At 43.1% G+C, this 24,439-nt stretch overlaps 1 protein-coding gene across 7 annotated transcripts in view; it reads left to right on the top strand.

Moving 5' to 3' along the window:
- Positions 1 to 24,439, top strand: part of ankfn1 (ankyrin repeat and fibronectin type III domain containing 1) — a 100,703-nt gene that overhangs the window by 40,040 nt on the left and 36,224 nt on the right. For 4 of the 7 annotated variants that reach the window (XR_006007879.1, XM_041962678.1, XM_041962680.1 and 1 more), the window contains exons 7-9: positions 15,055 to 15,180; positions 19,580 to 19,778; positions 23,576 to 23,786. Coding sequence is in view for 6 of the 7 variants with exons in the window: in XM_041962678.1 (XP_041818612.1) it covers positions 15,055 to 15,180; positions 19,580 to 19,778; positions 23,576 to 23,786 (536 nt within the window). In the remaining variant the exon portion in view is untranslated. The remainder of the gene's footprint in view (positions 1 to 15,054; positions 15,181 to 19,579; positions 19,779 to 23,575; positions 23,787 to 24,439) is intronic. The other 3 variants (XM_041962682.1, XM_041962683.1, XM_041962684.1) reach the window with 3 other exon arrangements.

Here is a 24,439-nt window from a genome sequence, read left to right on the forward strand (position 1 = left end):
TCCAGAGCCAGCTTTTTAATTAGTTTCTTGGAATTACAGGCTGAGTGAACTCATGTTACAGAGCAGAGAGCAGGTCTAGATTGTCCTCCAACCTAAATGACTGTACACTGTCTGTTTAATCAGCTTCCAGAACAACATTCAGAACTGTTTTTGATTGATCTGCCATCTCTCAAAACAGCCAGACAGATGAACAATGAGCTGAATCTCACTGTGGAGCTCCGGAAAGACGAGGGGAGCTGCAGATTCAGCTGATCACTCTCTGGAAGTTCATCACTACCAGAGACACCAACACGTCGTGTTGTAGAGAAGATAATTATGTGCTTTAAAACCAAAACAATGAGCTGAAAAAGGCTAAAAAGCTGCAAGATTAATGCTTGAGAGTGACCCCTTTCATATTACACATAGTTATTTGATCCACTGTTGATATAAAAGCCTTAAGAGAAGTTAAAGTCGTCTGCAGAGCAGCATAATTCAGTCAAACATAAAGTGAAAGACACCAAAGTGAGAAAAGGATTTGCTTCAAAACCGAAGAACTGAAGTCGCATTAATATGCAACATTTTGCAAGTGCCTGGTTTTGATGAGCAGTAAACAAGTCGAGTTCAAAGTGAACAGCTGAACAGATTGTCACCATTTTCCAGAACAATCTGTTTGATCGTCTCTCTTCAGGAGGAAGAGGTCTTGTTACATGAAACCATCAGCAGCATGTTTCAGAGGGCTGTTTTCTGTGTCTGTGGTGAAGTTTGAAGACTACCTGGTTCTAGTTATGGAAGGATCCTGGTTAGAGGAAACCGCCGTGACTCTTGTTGGGATATAAGATTGAAACGCGTTCTGTTTTGAGGTGTTGTGGCATTAATAACACCATGCTACACTGATACAACAATAATAATTCACACAGAGACATAAAGTCTTTGTCAGGAGGTTGGTTGTTGCAGAAATAAATAATAGAAACTGTGAGTGCGGCGAAGTGGTTTATATGATGCATCAGTCGACACTGTTTCAGTCATAGTTCTGCTGTTTTTCACATCACAAATAGTAAAATATCTTGTTAACTGTTACATGAGACATTCCTCTTACTGCACCGCAGAAAAGTTGCAAAGGAGCCAAGAAACAGGATTAATGAGCCCCGTCAATCAGATGTTTCCCACAGAAACAGAATACGTGGTCGTCGAGGCTGCAGGCAGGAGGATGAACCAATTTGTCCCTCCTCAGGAGAAGATGGAAGGCTGATCATCCCGCCGCATTGTTTTTATTCCTTCTCCAGCTTCTCCGTGAGGCCTTTTGTTAGCCTAATCAAAACTGGGCCAGCACACTCAAGGACTGGACGAATGGAGGTCAGATCGGAGGCCGGCTGATGGATCCTTGGATCCTCGGCCGTGTCGTGTACATAATGTGGGAATCAAATGATGAATCTGATGACATCTGAACCACAGGCAGCTTAAAGGTGGACACTACGTGATGTTTTGGAGGAGGCATGTTGTCCTCTCTATAGCACTGATTAGCATTTCCAAGCTTAGCTCCATTCAGCCACGGACTCCAAGGTCTTCTGAATCAGGTCAAGTAGACGCCACATCAGGAGCTCCTTGATGTCCGGTCATACGCATATTTCACAGGGATAATGGAGGGAGGTGGTCATTAATCCAGGCTGTGGAAAACCGGCTAGTATTGCACAGGGATCTGTCGCTCAGACAGCTCCTCACAACAAGCCAAAGGGGGCATCTGACAGACATGTCAGCCAGCCTATGAAGCTGGAAGTGCTTTGTGCCAAAAGCAAAAACAGCGCAAAGGTTTTGGGGGTTGTTATTGGGTGATTTGTGGCATCATTGCAAGATCTGAATCAGACATAAAATGATGTTGTGGCGGGCAATTTTGGAAATTGTGTCCTCCAGAAGGTCGTCCGTTAGGATCCCTTCATACATTTTGACAGCACAGCTGACTAATCTGACGGTAGTCAACTGGAAAGCTAGGCTTTGGGGGGGCTTTATCTTATTACAAGCATACAGTGCAGGAGCTAAAACAGTCTAAAACGCCAGCATTACACACATCTTATTGTTCATGGGTGTTTTATTAAAACAGTAGCTTTATATTAAAAGCATTGCTCAGTATTATTGAAGTGTTTTGTGCGCTCCTGTTGACAGTATCAGGAGGGACTTTGCTCCAGATGCAGACTTGTTTCCGAGACTCTCTTTGTGCTGCCTCATTTGAATGAACCTCCCACCTGATTGTTCCTCTCTTCCCACCTGTGCACCTGTTGAAGCGCTGCCATGAAAATAGAGCCCATGATGGCATCTGGCGTCAGTAAAATTTGCTCTCAGCAGCTTTATCAACGTGTTTTTTAGAGAAAATTTGGTATAAGTGAGGTTGTGAGATAAGATTGTGTGAAGGTGGCCCTGATATTTAACCTCAGTGTTTTGGAGAAGAATCTCTGTGTGAGAAGTCTGCTGAAAAGCTCGTCAGGCTCATGCAGACATAAAACTGTATTATCTGTCTGTTGATCTCACACATACCTGAAGGATTAACAGGGATTAATGGACGATAGGGAGGCCAGAAGCCGTTGCCATTAATTGCTGATAATGGACACATCGTTGGATGTTATTGTACTCGCACCATGGTTACTTACGGAAGAAAAAAAGTGAAGACTATCTATATTTTCATGTGTTCTGCAAGCTACACTGCAGAACACATGCTACACTGCGTACTGACAGTACAATTAATAACAAGACTAGCTAGCTATCCGGCCACGTCACTGTCGAGGTTCAGGAAGCAATGGTTGGCTATGTTTGCTGTCGACTGAAACAGCCAGTTGAACAGTGAATGTGAGATGATCGCGTATGTGACGCTAAAGAATCAGTCAGTTCTGAGGGGCAGTGTACTTCCTGCAGCTTGTGTTACAGTCGCCACCCTGTGGTGTGCAGAGGAACTGCAGGACTACACTCTTTCTTTCTTTTTCTTCAGCTGCAGAGTCGTCTTGTTCTCAAAGACATGTTGAAGTCACTCGTAATGATTAGCTTGTTATCGTGTTGCAATCAATTGTAAACGAAAGTTTTGACTGCGTGGGTCCCCGTTGTCATGGTTAGTCATTTTAGAGCGAACCGGCAGTTTCACTGGAACTACTCCATAGGTACCCGTTATCAAGAATTAATGGACACCCTGCAGCCAATCAGAATCAAGTATTCACAGTTTGCAGTGTGTTTTGTGTGAAGTTTGAAGACGAGGGGGCGTCCTCGCTCCGGTACGAGGTGTATTCAGTACGAACTGTACAGCGCAAGCGCACACACACACACACACACACACACACACACACACACACACACACACACACACAGCTGGAACAATAACTTCAGCCCTGAGTAGAATCAGTCGTGACTGGAACTTTTCTGTTTCATCATCTCATGAAAGGATCTCTCTCTGTCTCTGTCTCTGTCTCTCTGTGTTTCTCTCTTGGTCTGTCTCTGTCTCTGTTTGTCTGTCTCTGTCTGTCTGTCTCTCTGTCTGCCTCTGTCTCTGAATCTCTGTGTTTCTCTCTTGGTCTGTCTCTGTTTGTCTCTGTCTCCCTGTCTCTGTTTGTCTCTCTCTGTCTGCCTCTGTCTCTCTCTCTCTGTCTCTGTTTGTCTGTCTCTGTCTATCTCTGTCTCTGTCTCTGTCTCTGTTTGTCTCTGTTTGTCTCTCTCTGTCTGCCTCTGTCTCTTTGTCTCTGTCTGTGTCTCTCTGTCTCTGTCTCTCTGTCTCTGTGTGTCTGTCTCTGTCTATCTCTGTCTCTCTGTCTCTGTTTGTCTCTCTCTGTCTCTGTCTGCCTCTGTCTCTTTGTCTGTGTCTCTGTCTGTGTGTCTCTCTCTCTGTCTCTCTCTGTCTCTCTCTGTCTGTCTCTGTCTCTCTGTCTCTGTTTATCTCTCTCTGTCTGCCTCTGTCTCTTTGTCTCTGTCTCTCTGTCTGCCTCTGTCTGTCCCTGTCTGTGTCTCTCTCTCGGTCTGTCTCTCTCTCTGTCTCTCGGTCTGTCTGTCTCTCTGTCTCTGTCGTTCTGTGTCCCCTTATGCTGGTGGTGTTGTGTAGTAAGTAGATCAGGGTAATCTTTTCATGGCGTACTTGGATCACAAGTGATCGATTCCTCGACCTGCGATACAGAAAATATAACTGTCAGATATGCAAATTTAAAGAAATGGTCCTTCTTTTTACACTTTTATTTAATCAACATCAAAGACGTCAATTAATGTCAGCTGAGATTCAGAAGCATTTGTTGTTTGTCGTCTTGTGTTAATTAATTTGAGAGACACAGCAGCTTCCTCTTAGTTTTCCTCTGGATCACAGATCAAACCTTTAAAGCACAGTTCCAGTTTATTTTAAGTTTCGTCTTATTTTCAGCCTGCGGTGTCTGAGAGAAGACGTCAGTTTCATGATTGTTCTGTGAAACTCTCCTCTTTGAGGTGCTTAAAGGATCCCTCCAGCTTATTACAACTCTGAGTTTTAAGTTTTATTTATTATTTCCATCAGTCAGACGATCCCAGATGTAAACTTGGTGAGTACGTGGTCGTTATTATTGATTGACATAGTGGTCAAAACGATAATCAACCTTATTAATTAATAAACCTTAATCCTTAAATCCAACCGAAGAACGTTTCATTCAACAGTCCTAAAATGGACGTTGGGCTAAGGTCAACCTTCAAAGTAAAAGGTTGAGATCTGAGCTGAAACAATTAGTTATTCGATCGATAGAAAGTTAATCAGCAACTGTTTTGATAATCTGCATTTTTCAAGCAAAGTCCCCAAAACTTCTCTGGTTCCATCTTCTCCAGCCTGAGTGTGTCCTCTGTTTTTTGTCATTGTAGATTAATATATTTGGGGTTTGGTCTGATGGTCGAACAAAACAAGACACTCAGACGTCACTGTGGCCTTTAGGACGGCGTGACGGCCATTTTTCACTGTTTTTTGACATTTTATACACCAAACGAATAATCGATGAATCCACAGTTCAGTTGACTCAGCAGCTTCATTGTGAAGAAGTTGCTGTTGGTTGCAGCGCTGCTTGACGCTGCTTTGGATGATCTCTTCCTGTGTGTTGTTCACCTCACACGCTGCTGGTTTGTTTGCTTAGGTGTGTTGTTCACTTCCTCACTTCCCTCAGGCTTCATCTGACTGATTCGCACATTGTTTGAGGCTCAGGTTTGCTGCCAACAGCTTTGTAACCAACAGAGAGACTCTTCTTTTATATCCTGCATCTTGTGAAAGGCTCCACTTTTAAAAGCTTTGTTGTTCCTTGCTGTCAACTTGTACGTCTGAGACAATGAAATACAAGAATCTCTAATTAGAGATAATAAGTCCTTGAGTCTGAGGCTTATCGGACCCTAAAACTCTGCATGGAGGTTTTATGATGAAGTGTTTTAAAAGTCCGGCTCCTCACGTGGTGTTACAGTTGAAAAATGTGTATATTTGCAGTTTGTGGTGGTGGGTGAAGCAGAGTTTTCTCTTTTTACTTCCGAAAATGTCTCGCTATCAGCGTCCTCGCGGTTGCTATCCAAGCCCCCCCCAAAAAACCCGTCCATATTGGGATGTCATTCATCATGACTTGCATTCAGTGGTAAATGGACTGTATTTATAGAGCTTTTCTAATCTTTTCTAAACAACACACCTATTCACACAGTGGTAGCTAAGCCACCTGCTCATTACGAGCATTAGCAAAACACATGCAGCCAACAAGTGAACCAGTTACACTTCTTGTTGTCTCCGCGTAGCATTTCTGTAGCTGCTGACCTTAGCTTATGAATCCAGTTTCAGAGTTTAGCTGTCACAGACTTAACTCTTCTACTCCTGAGTGCTGTCGGCCTTCATCATGGTTTTAAATGCTTCAAAATCAAGTCCTCAATCATAAATGACAAAAGTCTTTTCAGGTTTATGAAACAATCCGTGCAGGTTGTTGGTTGATGCGGCAGGATGATCAGGGAACTGAAATTCTAACAACTTACTGACTTAAGAGACAGAACATGAACGGCAGCGTCCAGCGTCAAACTCATCACACAACTTTCTCATTTGATTCTGAATTGAATACATAAAAACACCATCATTCAGACTGATTCATTTATCTGCCTTTTTTTTATTCATGAAAACTAAAAACAGAAATGATTCAGTGTTCATTATTTGTGGCTCACAGATGAGCTCAAAGGAGTAGTCTGCATCAGAACACAACCATCCAGCATTTTCCCATCTTGCCATCTGAAAGTGCCTTCATTTCTGTCGGGCACTGTCCATAAACACAGCACAGACTACTGGAGTATTTTAGCCGGCATGTTAACATTAAGCATGATATGAAGCTCTTTGTGAATGACGCAGACAAACATTAGTCATTGTTAATTTCCGTCTTTGCACTTGAGTCATTTCTGACAGTCACATTGAAGTGAAGAACGATGACTAATGCTGTCGGGGTTCAGTTTGTGACTTAATGACTCTTTGACAGGGACAGACATGGTTTTCAGACCAGCCCCCACTGACCAGCTTTCTCACGTTTTTATTGGAGATCTCTGCTTTGTTGTTCTATTTTTCTTCATGTCACGCTTTCCATCTGTCAACTGTCATTAGAGGGTCTTTCAGATCAGAGGGAGTGAATGTAACCTTTATGTACTGATAATTTACTACCTCAGACTTAATTAGAGCATTTCTTATTACAACCCTGTTTCGGAAAAAGTTTGGACGCTGTGTAAATTGTAAATAGAAACTGAATGTGATGATTTGTAAAACACTGAAACTCCATATTTAATTGAAAATAGCACAAAGACACCATATCAAATGCAAAACTGAGACATTTACTGTGATTGTTTTTGAAAATGATACGCTCATTCAGAATTTGATGCAGCAACACATTTGATGTCCATGATTTCCTAAAAATAATTTCCAATATTGACTCGTCAGTTTTCCACTTCGCCTCAGTCCACTGCGGTGAGCTCGGGTCCAGAGAAAGCGGTGGCGTTTTCGTTTATATTCGTTTATATTCCTCTTTGCATGGTAGAGTTTCCAATTCAGAGTCTTCCATCACGGGTTTCTTTCAGGTTGCATCAGTTTACTAGAGCTAATCAACAAGTCCTCTAAAGTCCTCTTTAACGAGAAAACACGTTTGTGGAAAAACCATGGGATGGGTTTCCTCCTCTGTTGTCACGGTTACAATAATAAACACGTTGTTAAAGTTATCGAGCGATGATGGTTATGGTTAAAAAAAAGGCATTGACAATTGGTTTGAAACAGAAAGTGAAGACTTCCTCCTTTGTCCCGCTGTGGTTTCTACAGCCACTAGAGGGCGCTGTCACATGAACAGTGACAGATGTTTTGAGGCGCTCTCTTAAACTAATGCCAGGCTTCAGCTAATCTAACCTGTTGATGCAACAGCTGATGGGTGCGGCAACAAACAAGCGTCAAAGCTGAAACAGAAGTGGAAACGGTGCACGGCGCCCACAGCGGCTCTGCAGCGAGCTTCTGCTGCACCGCTCTGCTGGTCTGCGAGGAGCTGCCGTGGTGCAGCGAGCTGCGCAGGGGTCTGGGTTACAGTGCTGTTCTGGATTGTGGTGCTTGTGTCTGTCGGCCGCTGTGTGACACCCAGGGAGGCGCTAATGCAACATTTCTGATTGATACGAGTCATTTCCTCGCTGTCACACACCCCCTGAAGTGCTGCTGGAAAACTCCCACACACTCATGGGTTCTGTCATAGTGCACACACTGTACAGCCCATTAGAGTTATGTCTGCCGGTGCTATACTGCTGAATCGTGACTTCACATGTTGACGCCGTTGAGTCATTACGAGTGCCAAGATGACAATTAACTCCTCAGCCAATCAAACAGACGGAAGATGTATGTAGGGGAAACAGAAAAGAGGACTCGTTCTGCAACGTTTCGTGGCAATAACTTGTTTATCGGCACCGATCAAGCTTTTTGTTTGACAAATCAAAGACAGTGTTTTACTGAGTCATCGTCTGCTGCAGCGAGCGGTTCAACAATAACCGGGAAACATGGCTCGCAGAGCTTTTGTTGTTGTTACCTTTGACATGCAGCTTTTGTCCAGCAGCTCACTTGTTTTTCAGCGAGAATGATGAGCTCTGTAAACGTAACTGATGGTATCTGAGTGTTACATGAGTTAGTGTAATGCTGGTGTTTGTATATGGACGGTGTCTCACGGACATGTCCATCACGTGGCCACTTCAGCGAGTATGTTTGGAGCCAACACAAAGGTCTTTCAAAAGCACATGATTTTGTGGACATAATCACATGACACAAAAAAGCACTGTATGAAAAGTCTGATGAATCTCCATAACTCACATCCTACTCAGGGCTTCACCAGAGATGATGAACGCCCCCTGTAGTTTTATACCACTGTGCGTGTGTGTGTGTGTGCGCGTGAAATCATTTATCCATATACGCAGTCCCAACATGCAAGAATCACACACGGCTGGGACGTGATATGATTTCTCTCTGTATCTGTGACTTGTAAACACTGAACATTGATGAGAGCTTGAGAGCCATCATCGTAATAAAAAGTATTGAAAAATGTCCTAAGGTAATAACGGATGTTGTCAGTGGGAGCTAGAGGTTAACACTTCGCTGCTCCATGCAAACTCAATCAGAGCTGCTCCTGTTTAAGAGAGCAGGAGGACCTGATTCTGGAAGTGAAAGCTGAGAGACTGGAGCTCTTTTATGGCTTTGACAGCTGAGAAACTCTCCTGTTCGAATCATCAGTACAAAAGATGAACAGCGCAGTAATGAAATTTACTGAAGCGCTGTTCAGTCAAACAAGAGGATTTGATCTTGTGCTGCTGCGTTTTCAGACAGACGGATGTTATTGGTCCATCTTACCTGCCATCTTGACTTTAATGTCAATGAGATTTTGGAACAAATTCAAATATAACTAAATGAGCCGATCAGTTTCTTCTGTTATTTGTTGTGGAGTGAAAAAAATAACAACGGCACAAGTGTTCACCTGAATAAATTTAAATGCCTGCATACTGAACTGGAAACAGCTAAAGCCTGCTATGGTATTTCTCCCTCTTCTATCCCTTCCCCCGCCTCTCTTCTTCACCTGTTGGTCTTCAATGGGAACCATGGAAACAGTGCGATCCTGAGGCAGCTCTGAGCCAATGAGCAGCAGCACAGCGCTGTCTGCAGCTCAGCTCGTCTCCTCGGCAGAGGATGGCGGGATTCTGGCACATTAATTGTTTGGAGTTGTTTGTGATGTCACAGTAGTATTGTTTGTTGGCTTTCTTTCATCCTGGGAGGTTTTTCCCTCTGCTGGCAGCTGTTACTCCTCACACAGCTGTGGTTTCGTGTGGATAATCCACAAATGTTCCAGATTTAACGTCGAAAAAAAAAACCCACTGAAATGACAGACATGTTTAAGTCTGGAGAAATTTGTATTTTTCTTCTTGTCAACTAATCTCACGCTCAGACTCAAACCAACAGTGAATGCTAACTGCTAACTGCTAACTAATGTGTGTGTATCACAGCCTGGTAGATCTTCTTCCTCTGAGCCACAGAGCTCCATTAAAACACATCAGTGAGCCTCACTGTTGCTTCATCACCATGAACACACACACTGAAGTTTATTCTGACTCAGTCCCACACACACCGTCCTGCTGCCACAAACACTCACTACAGCACACAATGTGGATTAATCCGCCGCTGAAAGTAGTCCCAGCAGATGCTCTGTTTCCTCCTGTTTGTCTGATATAAACTAGAGTGAGCAGCTGTTTGATTGTTACTGAACTTTTTTTTTTTTTAGTTTTTTCAATTATGTAGTTTTTAATAAAATAATATGTGCCACTGAGCTTGAGGCAGAAAGAAAGATAAGATAAGACTTTATTTATCGCCAGCCGGAGAAATTTGCGTGTTACAGGCAATAGCAGTAGGCATAGAAAGAGCAAGATAATAATAAAATAAAAATCAACTATATATTTACTTTATGTGCAGGATTGTAAGACTGCTGTTGCTGATATTGAATTGCACATGAGTCAAATATGGATAATAAATACAGCGTTTGTACTATTGCACAGTTGAAAGAAATATACAACACAATAAAAATGGTGCAGTATAAATAACAGTATTGCAAAAAAGTGTAGGTTTGTGATCCAGCCCGCAGAATATGAATGAATGAATGTGCACATCTAGTGTTACCCACCAGTGGAAGAGGTCCAGTCCATCCTGACAGTGACCATTAGCGTGTCAGCCCCTGGCAACGAGTCAAGAAGTCTGTAATTCATCGTTCACCTGTTCTACAGAATCAGATTATTGTCCACCTCCATCCTCTCTGCCTGTGGACCCTCCATCAAACCTCTCAGCTCAGGCTGATCATTCCTGGAGCCAACAGCAGCTCACTGGCTGGACTACAGGAGGAAACTCCAGAGCTGTCAGAGAATCACGGAGGTCGTCTGTTAGACACAAGAGGAGTCACTTGGGTTTATTCTCATAGACCAGCTGTTGTACAGAGTCTCAAACTGAGTATTTTTCATGCTGGAGACTGAAGAGGAGTTTTTGTTGAGACCAGGACTCATTCATTGGTACCTGAGCTGTGGGTTTTGTAAAAGCTCTGGGGTCTGAGAGCATTTTCTTGTTCGGTATCTAGTCATCATTATAGATTTTACATGTTTGTTATTAGTCTGTTAACACTGATAAAGACTCAGAAAAATAACAGAATTTTTTGTAGACAGTGAAAATATTAAACAATTATAAGCTGATTAGAAATCTAGTCATTCTTTACTTGAAAGTCCAGCCCCCTCATTGTCTGATCAGAAATTTTCTGGCCCTGAGACAGATCTAGTTGAGGACTCCTGATTCACATGATCTTGACTCTGAAGTGCAGAAAGTGTCATCTCGAGTCAGGATGTGATGGACAGCATTTCAGACTGTGTTGACGGCACATTTCAGACTTTGAGCTGCAGTGTCGTCGCAGGATTTCTCAGTTTTAGCATTAAAATGCTGGAGAACAATAGTGCAGCAGCTTTGCTCACTGTCAGCGGTGCAAATAACAGTTATTACCCACAAGCAATCAGCCTCATGAGCAGCCAGGGGCAGTTACACTGAACCGGGTCACTTGGACTCTATAGACTCCACTGTTTTAGCACAAAGGTTTAGAATTTTGGAATTTTTACATCAATGAGAATTCAATTTTCTAATATTATGAGTTTAATATTCAGTGTGTGTGTGTGTGTTTGTGTGTGCGCACACACACGTGGAGGTCAGTGAGGTCGGTAGTTTTCCACGGCTGGTGCAGAGCAGTAAAGATGAGCGCAGCAGGTGTAAACACACACTGTCGTTCAGAGATACCTGAGAATCCAGCAGCTTCTGATCCACAGTTTGACCTTTGACACATGACAGACTCTCTCCTGCTGCAGGAATGTCTGACATGACTGACAGATTTCTCTTAGTGTAGATTAAACAACATACAACTTTTTTGTTTAGTTTTGAAAGAAAGAGAACTAAAGGAGAGTAAAGCAGGGAGGTAAGTTTAAAAAAAAGATGATTAACTGTGTGAAACCACACGGTGTTTGATGTTTTTACCTGATAACTGAGTTATTGATATCTAGAGATGAAATGATTGTTTCATTAGTAGATCAACATCAACAACTACATTTTAATAATTGATTAATAAATCACTTTTCAAGCACAAATATGAAACATTATCTGACTTCAGCCTTTCCAGTGTGAGGACTTTCTGCTTTTCTCTGTTTTATATTAGTATAAACCACAGACTGTGAAAAGGAGCTGCTGTGATGTCACCTACTGCTTTGTGGACTACCTTTGAAGCCTCAAATTTGGCCTTAACGCTGCCGCCATCTTGGGTTATTGGGGCATCAATCTGCACAGAGCAGACTGAGCCAGACAGGAAGTCAGACACAGGAAGAGTGGAGCGAATTGGGTAAAATTTCAAAATAGAACACCATGTGCAGACTTCTTGTCATACATCACTAATAAACACAGTTACAACAGACAAAAAAAGGATCCATTTAACTACAAAGCTGACATACCCATTAGGGTTTAGCGGTAAAACAGCATCCTGTGGTATTTGAAAATAGCAAAGGTGTCATTTTCTTTACCATCATGAAGAAATCCTGCTGCTCAGTGTGCACATATGTATAATAAACGCCTGAGAATATTTGTCCAGCACAATAATGTTGTGTGTGCTTGAAGATGCTAACACGATGAAGTGTTAACACAACTTTCTGTAAACAATGTAATTTTTCAAAAAATAACCTGTCAGTAAAGAATTAGCTATTTCGAGGAGATCAGAATCGCGCATCAAATGACAGCAGGGAGAACTAGAAAAAACAGATGGCGAACACGAACGTACCCAGAAGTACCCGAAAAAGTGCAGCTGCTGCAGTTTGGCATCATTTCAGACAAAGACGATAATCCACTTCTCTGGTGGAAATCAGACTCCAGGTGCTTTCCACTGCTGCCGAGGTGAGCCGGAAGTACTTGTGCATGTGTGCCACCAGCTCACCATCAGAGCGGCTGTTCAGCGCCGCAGGCGGAGCTGTACGTTCGTTATGTGTCCTGCTCGAGCCTCAAACCATAAATATACTTATTCTTCTGGTGAAAAACCTGGAATAGGCTTAATGAACAGCATAATAATAATTAAGTTATTATTTGATAAACCTACTGGATGATATAGACTGTTTACTGTATTTGTACTGGATTGTAGGCATAGACAATTTGTTGATGATTTCTTTATGTTTGGTTGACACCTGAGGATTAATGTCATGTTCTTGCACTGTTGCTTATTTACCTCAGGCTCATACTCGCTGTAATTGCACTCAAGTTTCATATTTGTCGTTAGATGTTAATGTTTTCATCACTTGCTCTTCAGAGAATAAAACAGGAACATGTCATATTTTTGTCATGTGAAAATAATCGTCATTTATTTGTACAAATAAAACCTTTTATACAAGAAATGTAGCTCAAAATGCTTTACAACAAAGAAGTTAAACATACTGGGTGCTTACCCTTAAACAAAGACATAAAAATATGTTAAAAACATTAATGTAAGGTGAAATAAGAAATGAAAATAATAACAAAAATAAAAATCACATGTACTGTAGCCACCTTGTGGCAGGAGGCAGTATAGCAGCGATTGGCAGCTCCCTCCTCAGCTCCAATGTGGTTTCTGACCAGCTGGCAATATGGTTTAGCACAGGAACATCTGCAGAAGGTTAAACAGTATCAAAAACTGGATACCGCCCAACCTAATTACCCATGGCAGAAATACAAATGTGAAGGAAAAAATCAAATCAGCTAAATCTGAGCAAGTCGATAAAAACGGGCAGGCGAAGCGCTCTGCTTCTGAAACGCGGTCGGTGGGGTTTGCAGCCGCGTGGACGTCCATGAAACAATTAAGCAAAAATGATCGGAATAAAATAACAAATGAAAATACTGATTGAATATCGTAATCGATCGCCACTTCAGCTCTGCAGCAGGAAGCTGTGAGTAAAACAAGCCGTCAGCCTCTTCAGGGAGGATAATCCAGCACAAACTGCTGCAGATACTGCAACCTCCTGCGTTTATCACACTTTGTTACCTTGTTTTGTGTTTTACTTTTTATTTTTTGCCGCAGTGACTCTGTTTCCTCCTGAGCATCAGTAAATTTAATCTACTGTTCGGCGTCTCTCACTTCCTCACACTGTCACCTCCCCTTGCTCTGCCTTTTTGTCCTCAGCTCTTTCAAGCCTCAAGCCGCTTTCAAGCCCCCCCCCCCCCCCACCACCACAACCACCACATAGTTGCTACAGTGTGTGTGTGTGTGTGTGTGTGTGTGTGTGTGTGTGTGTGTGTGCGCGCGCGCCTTTCATAACACTGGCAACACCAACCCCCCACATCTCTCTCTCTCTGTCCTTCTCTCGCCCTGTGCTCTGTGCTGTGTGTGTGTGTTTCCACTCATTGTGTGTGTGCGCCGCTGTGTCGCGATGCGTTTGCTGGTGAACAGGTGTTCAGTACAGTCAGTGGGAGCCGGAGCTCCACTGTAGGGAGCAGATAGAGACACACACTCACTGCCTCTCTCTCACACACACACACACACACACACACACACACACCCAGGACGGAGCATCACATCTGGGGCTGCCGGAGTCTCTGCTCCCCCTCTGGAGATGATCCAGAGCTCCAGAGAGCTAGAGGCAGCCAGGAGGCATCAGACAGAGAGATTTAACCCAGCGGAGGAGACTCATACGTGGGATAGATCTGCTGCTGAACACGATCCTCGCAGTCGTTTACCTCCAGTCTCTCTGGTGAGTATTACTGACGCCAGAATTTCCACTTTGAGGCAGTAAAACCTCAAGAAATAGCGTCAGAATTTAAAAGTTTTTTTTATTGTACTTCGACAGCGTTGAAGCAAGTTCTGCACCTCATTTTCGATCTGACAGGTGTCTCACCTGCTCTGCTCTTTGTAAAGCAGAATGGTTCCTTATCTGGGCTCTGGTGCAGGATTGTGGACCAGTTCAGGTGCACTGGGATCCAGTCTAAGCCAAGCTGGACCGTTGGGAGCTGCGCTCTCGCCTGTTCTTTGCCGAATTTTGCTGCAGTCCAGCGTGAAGTCAGGCTGCAGCTGAGTCCCCGTCGTTCTTCTTGTAAAAGGAAAAGAAATTTCAGCTTGCAGAAGACATTTGATGAAATTATCGAACGTTTTCGTCGTGAAATTCGTCGTTTCACAGCAACACTGTGACACCAGTGAAGTGTTTGTTATCGTGACGACGCTGAGAAGTGTCTCCAGTGACAGTTTGACATTACGGAGCTTGAAGGAGGCTCTTCTTGAGGAATTCTGATTCCAGGCTCTGTGTGTGTGTGTGTGCGCGCGTGTGTGAACTTTCTGAACATCCTTTACTTGGATCTGTTCTGGTGGGATTTCACCTGGAAACAAACACCTGCCGAGGACTTTGTCGATTTTGCTTCTTTGTGGACATTTCCAGCTGTGGATTTATTGTCCTCGCATTCTTATCCATCCCTCTATTCTTCTCTGTGTGTGTGTGTGTGTGTGTGTGTGTGTGTGTGTGTGTGTGTGCGCGTGTGCGCGTGTGTACGTGTGTGTGTGTGTGTGTCAGGTCAGACAGTAAGATCTCTCGGTTGGCCCAGAGGTGGAACCAGAGGCAGGCAGGAGATGCTCTGATCAAAGATCTGAAGCCCCTGTTTAACACGGGAATCCCCCGATCTTCACTCAGTCTGGACAGGTGAGGATGCTGCTCGCGCACACACACACACACACACACACACACACACACACACACACACTTACACGCAGTAGTCACTTAGTCAGCAGCACATACACACACACACCTCAATTCTTGGCTATTCTGGTAACGTTGTTGCACAACAAGGTGAAGGTGAGATGAAAAAAGATTTTCAGTAAGTTAGTTGCATTTCAGTGGCAAACAGCCAATCACTGAGCACCTGATTAAACACTCAGCAGCTTTTGTGTTCCCGTATTCCTCAATGAAGCTACAGCTCTGATTCACGTGTTGACTGGCTTCGTCGCCATAGCAACAGCAGCTGAGGCTCATGGGTATTGTAGTGTTTTACTGTATCTGTCAAAGTCATTTGATCAGTTAGCTGCTGACAGAACCTGAAGTATCAGTGCTGTTGCCATGGCTACCAGCAGTTTAATGCACCTTGATCTCTGGCTTAGAAACGTGGTTGAACTGTCGAGCTGAACTATGTTTAATGTGAGCACATATTATTTTAACGCCTGACAGCCAATCCCAGGACAGCACTTGATGATGTGTAACTTGTGTGTAATCAGCGTATGTATGTGGGTGTGTGTGCGTGTGTTCGTAGCTGTGTGATGAGGTTGTTTTTCTGTCGTTTATTTGTCTGCAGTCACAGTGTGCTGCTCACTGTAGCTTTTGGAGGAAATAGAGCATTTGTTAGAACTATTTTCAGCGGCGGATTGATCCACATTTGCTGCTGTGGTGAGTGTTTGTGGCAGCAGGACATGTGTGTGTGTGGGACTGAGACAGAATAAACTACAGTGTATGTGTTCATGGTGATGAAGGAACATTGATGTGTTTAAATGGAGCTCTGTGGGTCAGAGGATGAAGATCTATCAGGCTGTGATACACACAGAACTGATTAATTGACTGCTGGTTTGAGTCTGTGCATCAGATTTGATCACTATAGGAAAACATAGATTATCACCATACTTGTGCTGATTTTAAATACAGTTCCAAATTAATAAAATTATTATTTAAGCCAGGAAATATTTGTGAGGCAAAATATAAAAAAATGTAAATAAATAAATAAATATTGATAGAAAAATATCAGGTGTGAAAATCAAAGCACGTCTGCAGTTATGCCATTCGCTCTGTGAGGCTGTACTCAGACACCGCAGTGCTTTAAGCTACATGCTAACCTCAAGACGCTCAAATGACAATGCTAACATGTTGATGGTTAGCAGGTATAATGTTTACCTGTTTCACCATCTTAATTTAGAATGTTAACATGCTAATGTCTGCTAATTAGCAGACAAAGCACAGCTGAGGCTGATGGAATTTGACACTGTTTCTGCAGGTGTTTGTTCATAAACCAATGTATTGGACGCATTAAAATGTTGACCTGGTGGTGGCGCTAGCTGAAAAGTCACAGGATCAGCAGAGTTAATACAGTTTGACATTCATCACAATCATCCAGTGGTTGCTGAGACGTTTCTGAATCTGAGCAGCAGAGGTGGAGACATCCTGGCTTTTAGTCATTAGTATGGGTCAAACTCCAAAAACACTGGATCATACATTTCCCATAATGCAACTGGAAAGTGTCTTTAGAGCCTCCCTGCCTGTAAACAGCCATGTCTTTTAAACTGTTTACAACAGTTTGTAACAGGCTTCCTCCGTAGTCTCTCAACCTAAGACGATAATGGCACGTCAGACATTATACAACAGTTTTCACAGGCTGAGCAGTACGACGGTGATGAGTGGATGTGTGCGGTGGTGGAGGGACTCTTTGGGGTCTTTACTTCTGTCTAAATGACTGTGATTGGCCTGAGGGGGGCGCTGCAGTTACAATCCTAACACGCTTTATGTGTTGGACACTGAATATCTGCAGGCTTACTGGAAGACAACACTTTGCTATCTTATTATTGTTCTCTGAGGTACAAACTGTATTGTACCTGTGTGCGCCACAAACACACACACACACACACACACACACAACATCTCATGTGCTTCTGTGTGCATGAAGGATATTTGTAGTCCCCTGTCATTTTCAAAACAAACAGCTGGACAATAAGGTCAAATTAGTTTGTTGGTCTTCTTCTATCAAGAACTATATGAATATTTTAAAGAATACTGTCAGTACACACAGGCACACACACACACACACACACACACTTACCATCAGGCTGGACAGTGAATTCTACAACACAATTATAAAAGCAATTTGTCTCTTTTTAAGAATTTAAAGCTTCCCATTCTCTCTCATCAGTGAACGTGGGTGTGGAGAGGGGGGGTGGAATATTGATATTTGGATCAATTTGTAGGCTGAACCCAATAATGTTTAACAAGCCCAGTCAGCAAAGATTTTCTTCACACACACACACACACACACACACACACACACACACACACACACACACACACACACACTTCACTGTGTTGCATCAGTTTAAGTGCCACGGCTTTAAACTCACGTTTTTCATCACATTTTGATTTAAATTTTTAAATCCTGATTGGTGCACAGAAATATGTGACAGAAAACTGTTGAAAGTAATGTGTTTACACTCAGTCTAATTTTCATTGGCTGGCACTGCTGGACTGTGGTCATGTGACCTCTTACAGTACATTGATCCTGCATCTCTTCAGGTTTCAGGTTTGGGGCTGTTATATTATCTTTCTGGATCTGTGAGTTCTTCATGTGCTGTTGTCAAACATATTGAGAACAGTAATAGTAGTAGTAGTAGTTTGAGTGGAGAAAGAAGCATTACAGAGAATTCATTGAAAAGATAAAATAAGGGATGCTGTCACATGAGTTTCAGTCACAGGAAAACATGTTTCTGCCGCTTTTCAATACATTAAGACGTCGAAAATAGGCTTATAAACACCCTTTTGACATATAATGATACCAGATTTTAATCCGCTAAGATGCAATAACAGTATGCCAATCACCACTGTCATCCTCCTGATCATGTGATGAGGGACTGACCACAGAAAAGACAACCTGCAGAAGTCTGCAGATTAAAAGATAAAAATCCATCACCAGATACGATGAAGCTTTTCTTTCTCATCCGCTGACTGTTTGTATTTGGTTTGTTTTTTTCAGTTTTTATGGCTATTTTATTGACAACTTGATAAAGTTTTATGGGAATCTGCCTGTACACCGAATATGAGCTGCTACCTGATCGCTAAATAATCATCCTCACCATTTTGGATCTGATCACAAGCAGGTTTAACACCGGATTGAGATTCGATAAAGAGCCATCGACTGTGAGGTCTCATTAACACACAGTGCTGAGTGAGCCAGCCAATCAGCAGCTGTGTGTTGACTCCATGAAGTCCTGCTGGGCTGAGTGCAGAAGCATCAATTTCCATCTGATGCCTGCTAATGACGAGACGCTGCAGGTGTGTTTCTTGCAGCAGCTGCACAGAAGCTCCTCCACTGATTCAGATGAAGAGCTGCATGTAATAACAACTGAAGCACTTCTGCAGAGAGCATGGCTTTGTGTACAGAGTGTAGACATGTTGTACAGGCCTGATGTGAAGGGCACATTGTGAAGGAAGGACATGATGTGCAGAGAAATCACTGTGATTTCAGACATTTAATACATTTAAGGACAGAGTATGAAAGTGATGATGCAGGTTCAACTCAGCAGACCTGCAGAACAAAGATCCCTTTTCTCGCTCTCTGTCGGCTCATGGACGTCCTCCAGTCCTGTTCATCCATGCATGAAGCCACTGCTCCCCTTCATCAAAACCCCCACAGAAGACGGTCTTGACAGTCTTGTCATTTCAGCGACTGTTCATGAAGCTTCTTTAATCTCTGTCTCATATTGGCTGAAAGAGAATCTCACGTCAGGCAGTTGATTAAGTCCAATACAAAGTGTTTGACGAAGCGGCTCCACAGTAATACCGCCTTAATATTACTGTATGAGACACCAGAAGACACAAATATAGATGTAGAAAATACTAAAGTTCTGCTTTCAGTCACCAGAATTAGATTTTTCCTCTGTGGGTCCATGTAGAGCTGATGATGCTTGATGACACCATTAAAACCGTCCAATCAGTGAGTGACCTGTCAGCACGTGTGGCCTCATGTTGGCTTAGTTGTTTTGTAATAAACCAACATGAACACGATCGGACCAAAACTCAAAAATCAGATGTTTTGTGTCTGTGTGAGAACAACGTTACATTTCTCACGTCTCTCCATCATGTGACCGTAGAACCAATCAGAGTTCAGGAGATGAACATGTGACATTATTTGAAAGTATATGATATTACATTGTTTGTCTGCTGTCTTCCTTCTGTCACTCTTTGAGATCCACAGATTATTCTGCAGATTACAGTCAGGATCAGCTCTTATATTCTGACCAACAGTTCTCTCCTTTAGTCAGCTAACTTTCATCTGTCCCTCCGTCTATCCCAGCAGACGCCTCCCGGGTGTTATGAGCCAGCAGATGCAGAACTTGCAGTTGTCCCAGACCAGGAAGTGCCCCGGCGGGCCGGCCTCCCCCAGCGCCGCCAAGCGCCTTTACAGGAACCTCTCGGAGAAGCTACGAGGAAGCACTTCATCCTTCGAAGATGCCTACTTCTTTGGCAAGACGGACCGCCTGCGCAAAGCTTCGGTGAGTCTGCAGGGGAGGAAGAGGAGAAAGGCTTATTCGTGGTGTTTGCGGTGATCGTTGTGTGACGGTCAGCTTTTGGTCATAGTCAGTTTTCTGTCCGCTCAGAGAGACACAAACGTCCACGTTAGTCGAACTTTACCGGAAGAGAGAATAAATGTGACCGTAACATTGTCAGAAACATCCATCACAGTTCACAGACAAGCCTTCAAAATGATGATACGTATCCAATCATCTGAGAGATGAAGGGTCACACTCGGCCTCGGTTTTGATTTTTTTTCCTGAATCATATCAATCAAACTGGTAGTTTATTATTTCAAGAAGCAGGTTTCTTTTTCAGATCCTTCCATCTGCAACTAACGCTCTAATTTTTATTTTTGATTAATCTAATGATTCAGTTAATCAGGTCATCATTTGGTCTTTAATTAAATTAAATTGCTTGTTTTCACTCAAAGATGACTGATGAAGAGTTTACTTGCACAGCAGACCCCAGGTTCTCCTGCAGCTGCTTCACTCTCTGCCTCTAAAGGCTTTTGCTGTTGCGTGAGCAGTATCTCACATCGTGAACCTGTTTGTCCTCAGTCCTTGGACTGTGTGACACCTGTCGTCTGGTAGCACTTGTGTTAGTCATCAGCACGTCTGTATAATTCACGGTGTTCAGGTTCTTTATGTCAGATACAGAGACGCTGAGCTGCTCGTGTGTCACACAGAGGAATCAATGAAGATCTCGTTAAGCGCTTCACTAATTCTGTTAACAGCGATGTCTTCAGAGCCTCAACTCTGCTTCATTTATCACTTCTGTGATTCAATCTCTGAGCTGCTGCCTCAGATTTTCATGGTTACATCGTGGAACATTTCTGTCTGTCTGACTGTCTGTCTGACTGTCTGACTGTGTCTCTATCTGTCTCTATCTGTCTCTATCAGTTGGTCTGTCTCTCTGTCCTACTTGAGGACACTGAGCTGTTGATGGACGCTGTCATTGGAGAACATTTCTCACTCTTCATCGCCACTTCTGTCTGCTGTCATCATCACGTCCTTCCTGCTGCTCTGAGAAACATTTGGTCACTGAGATTCATCATGCATGACGGGTGTTACAGGTCAAACTGTGTGTGTGTGTGTGCGTGTGCGTGCGTGTGTGTGTGTGTCTGCGAGCCTGCTGACATTTACAGACCAGTCACAACATGAAAGAAAGCGGCAGACGGGTGAGGAGGGATGCATGAGAGTGGGAGGAAGAGAGGCAGGGGAGCACAGATTGAGATGAATTTGCTTCGGTGTTTGGAGTTTAAAACGAAAAGAAGCACTTCAAAAGTCAAGAAGCACAAATTTCAAACAGAAACATTCACAATAAAAGAGTTGAAGACGTCGCATTTCTGCAGGTTAATGTTGTGCTTGTTTGACAGCTGTGTGTCAATCGATCGGCTGGAATGATCTGACCTGGAGTCAGTTTCAGCCTCTCGGCTCTCAGAGGCAGCATCGCTCTTCTGCAGGATGCTCCACACTGTCCCACTTTATTATTGGCTGAAAATCTATCTGAACAATCACAAGAATTCAGTTTTCTCTGTCTTTATTTGTGTAATTTTAATCATGGCGCCTGGCAGTCAGGTGATGTGTGTCGATGCCAGCTGATTGGCTGAGAGTTTAGAAAGACTTTCCTCGTGCTTTCTTGTTTGGTCAGTTAGAAAAAAGTTCAGTAAATGTGTAATAAAATGTTTTAAACTGTTGAATAATGCTGTGTTGGTTAGCATGTTTGGTTCAGTTGCCACCTCGTTTTGCCTGCAGAGGGTTAAGGTTTGCGGTTCAGCTCTGGCTACGAGTGGTTTGAAATGTGCGTAGGCTACTGGTGAGAGAGCTGGATGATAATAAAAGAGAAGCCAGGGTTGAAGCAGTGAATGGCAGCCAAATGCATATGAGTCAAACACTGGCTAAATACTGGCTAACAGTACTTGTTCTACTTTGCTAACACTAAGTCTGCATTGTTGAGGTAAAATGGGCGATTACATGATGTGAAATGCTAAAGACTCTGATTATTATCACATGTAAAGGGGCTAAAGTATGATGTGATGAACAGATAATAGTCAGTGGCAGCTAATAAGCCAGACAAACTGGACTCTTACAATCGTACATTTATGTATGACAGTTCATTGTAGACACTGTGATGCTTCATATAATTCATAAGAAGAAGGGATTCAGGTTCTAAGTTAATAATAATGATAATGATAAATTCTATTTACTGACCAAGCATAGAGCATAAAGGACTTTGCAAATAAATGGAGTACTATAAATAACAACATATAATAGCAGTATTAAAACAAAACAAAAAATTCTAAAGAATCAACAGTGAGAGGAGATAGTAAAGTAGTAAATGTGGTGACATCAGAACATCTAAAGATTCTGCTCATGTACTGTTTTAAATCTGACTTCCATAGAGAGTAATGGGTCAGTGTATGGTGTGGTCCTTGTCTGTCATACCAGCTACATCATCACCGAATAATCCTGGAAAAGTTCTGGAAAATGATCCCTGTACAGGGATATTTTAAATTTCTGCCGTCAAGTACAACCAAAACTGAACTTCTGAGGTTGATACAGGTATTAATATTCAGACATTTTAAAAATTTTTGCTCGAACATTGAACATACTCATGCTTTCGTTGGGATCTCTTGAATGTGATTCTTAACGAGCTCCTCCTCACAGAGGCCTCCTGCACCCGTGGCTTCCTCACTGCTCTGTTGCATTTTTTAAATATGGTGGGAGACGTTGAGCAGAAATTGAGGCCATAGTTTAAAGAATTGTGATGCAGATACAGACTGAGACATTGTACAGCATGAAAGACATTTGTCAGCGCTCTCTGGTGGACAAATGATGTAATGGAGGCACTGATTCCGCTGTTTCTCGCTGCTTATCGGCCAGCGTCCACACTGTGATAACTATATCTGTCAAAAGCAAACATGAACTAGTATCAGCCCGGCTGACTCTGATCCACGTCGGTCAAGTCTTTGTCCTGCATTCGCTCACATGTGAAAAGCTAATTATGGCCAATGGCAGCGTTCTCCAGGAGAACTCAAGCCAGAAGAAGTTTCTCTGCTCCCCTTGACATGACGTTCATGAAGTCTGGTCACTGCAGACAGGTGACAGTAACCTGCTCGCCTGCAGCTGCTTCTCACCTGGCTGCATGTTGTGTTAAAGCCTTTGTAGTTTTAGGACATAAAACAGACAGTATGAACCCTGGAGGAGAGGAGAGAGGTAAACCTGCTGTACTGTACTGTACTGTACTAGACTATAGTGTACTGCACTGCACTACACTGTGCTGTACTGCACTGCATTGCATTGTACTGTTCTGCACTGTACTATACTCTGCTGTACTGCACTGTACTCTACTATACTGTACTGTATTTGTTTGCCGCCACTAGGGGGTGCTGCACCTTTGTTCATGTATCGTAAAACTTTTCCAATACTGCATGTTCACTGCTTAAGTAACTTGTATTGTTTTTTTTGACTGATTGAATATTAGGTCTCCTTCACACCTGTAGTTCAGTTAGTTTAGTGTCGACCAAATAAGAAATGATCAATCACTGATACAATCTAAGCGCTGTAAACATGACGTCGCGTGGACTGACAGGTGACTCATCGATGATTTGTTGACAGGTTTTGTACTGTCATCCTGCATCATAAGTGCTGTATGGATCAAGGTTGGACTACCAACTGGGCAAAGTGGGCAACTACCCCCCAAAACCCCCAGATACACTGGGGTCCTCTGTCAAAATGTACCTTCAACACTTAAAAATACTTGTTTTCTTCTCCAGACCATGCAGGGCAGCGACTGTATCTTCGAGGCAGTGGAGCAGCAGGACCTGGACACAGTGCAGATTCTCCTCTACCAGTTCTCAGCAGAGGAGCTGGACCTGAACACCCCCAACAGTCAGGGCCTGACGCCGCTGGACATCGCCATCATGACCAACAACACGCCCATCGCCAAACTGCTGCTAAAGGCCGGCGGCAAGGAGAGCCCACACTGTGAGTACAACACAGCTGCTTACAGAGCAGCCAATACTCAAGTACTGGACTGAAGTACTCATTTTAGGTACTTGTATTTAAGTCTTTTGTTTTCATGCCACTTTCTACTAGGGTGCTGTGGTTAGCAGTCGTTATTTTTCACACTGCTGTTCTTAAGAAATGAAGACATGAAGCATTTTGATACTATTAGTCTCAACTTCTCTGTGCATGTGGTCTGTTGGTCTAAGGTGAATTAAGGTCAAAGATGGTAAATAACACATCGCTCCAGGTATTTAGGTAACTTTGGGATGTTCATCATGTCAGTGGTGTCCTTCACATTGCTTTGCTGTCAGAGCAGAGAACAGTGTACACATTCTGCTTGTGATGCTGCGACGTCTCCTGTTTAGTCCACATTCGGTGGCTCATGAGATGTGAGTCTGTTGGGTGATCTGAGAAATCTGCCAGGTGTGGAGGACTCGATGCTGCAGAGTGTAAACGTATTTCTGTCTTAAGAGTTCATGGTTTTTCTTCTGAGCAGCGGATGATCTTTATGGACACCAGCGACATGGTCAACATGGTCTTATCCTCCCTGTCGTTGTGGTACTCGATCAGCTCCAGTGTGGATCAAACAGCAGCAGATTTCACCTCATCCTCAGGCAGCCGTCACATCTGAT

This window comes from Chelmon rostratus, chromosome 21 (genome assembly GCF_017976325.1).
Source record: "Chelmon rostratus isolate fCheRos1 chromosome 21, fCheRos1.pri, whole genome shotgun sequence".
Lineage (NCBI taxonomy): Eukaryota > Metazoa > Chordata > Actinopteri > Chaetodontiformes > Chaetodontidae > Chelmon > Chelmon rostratus.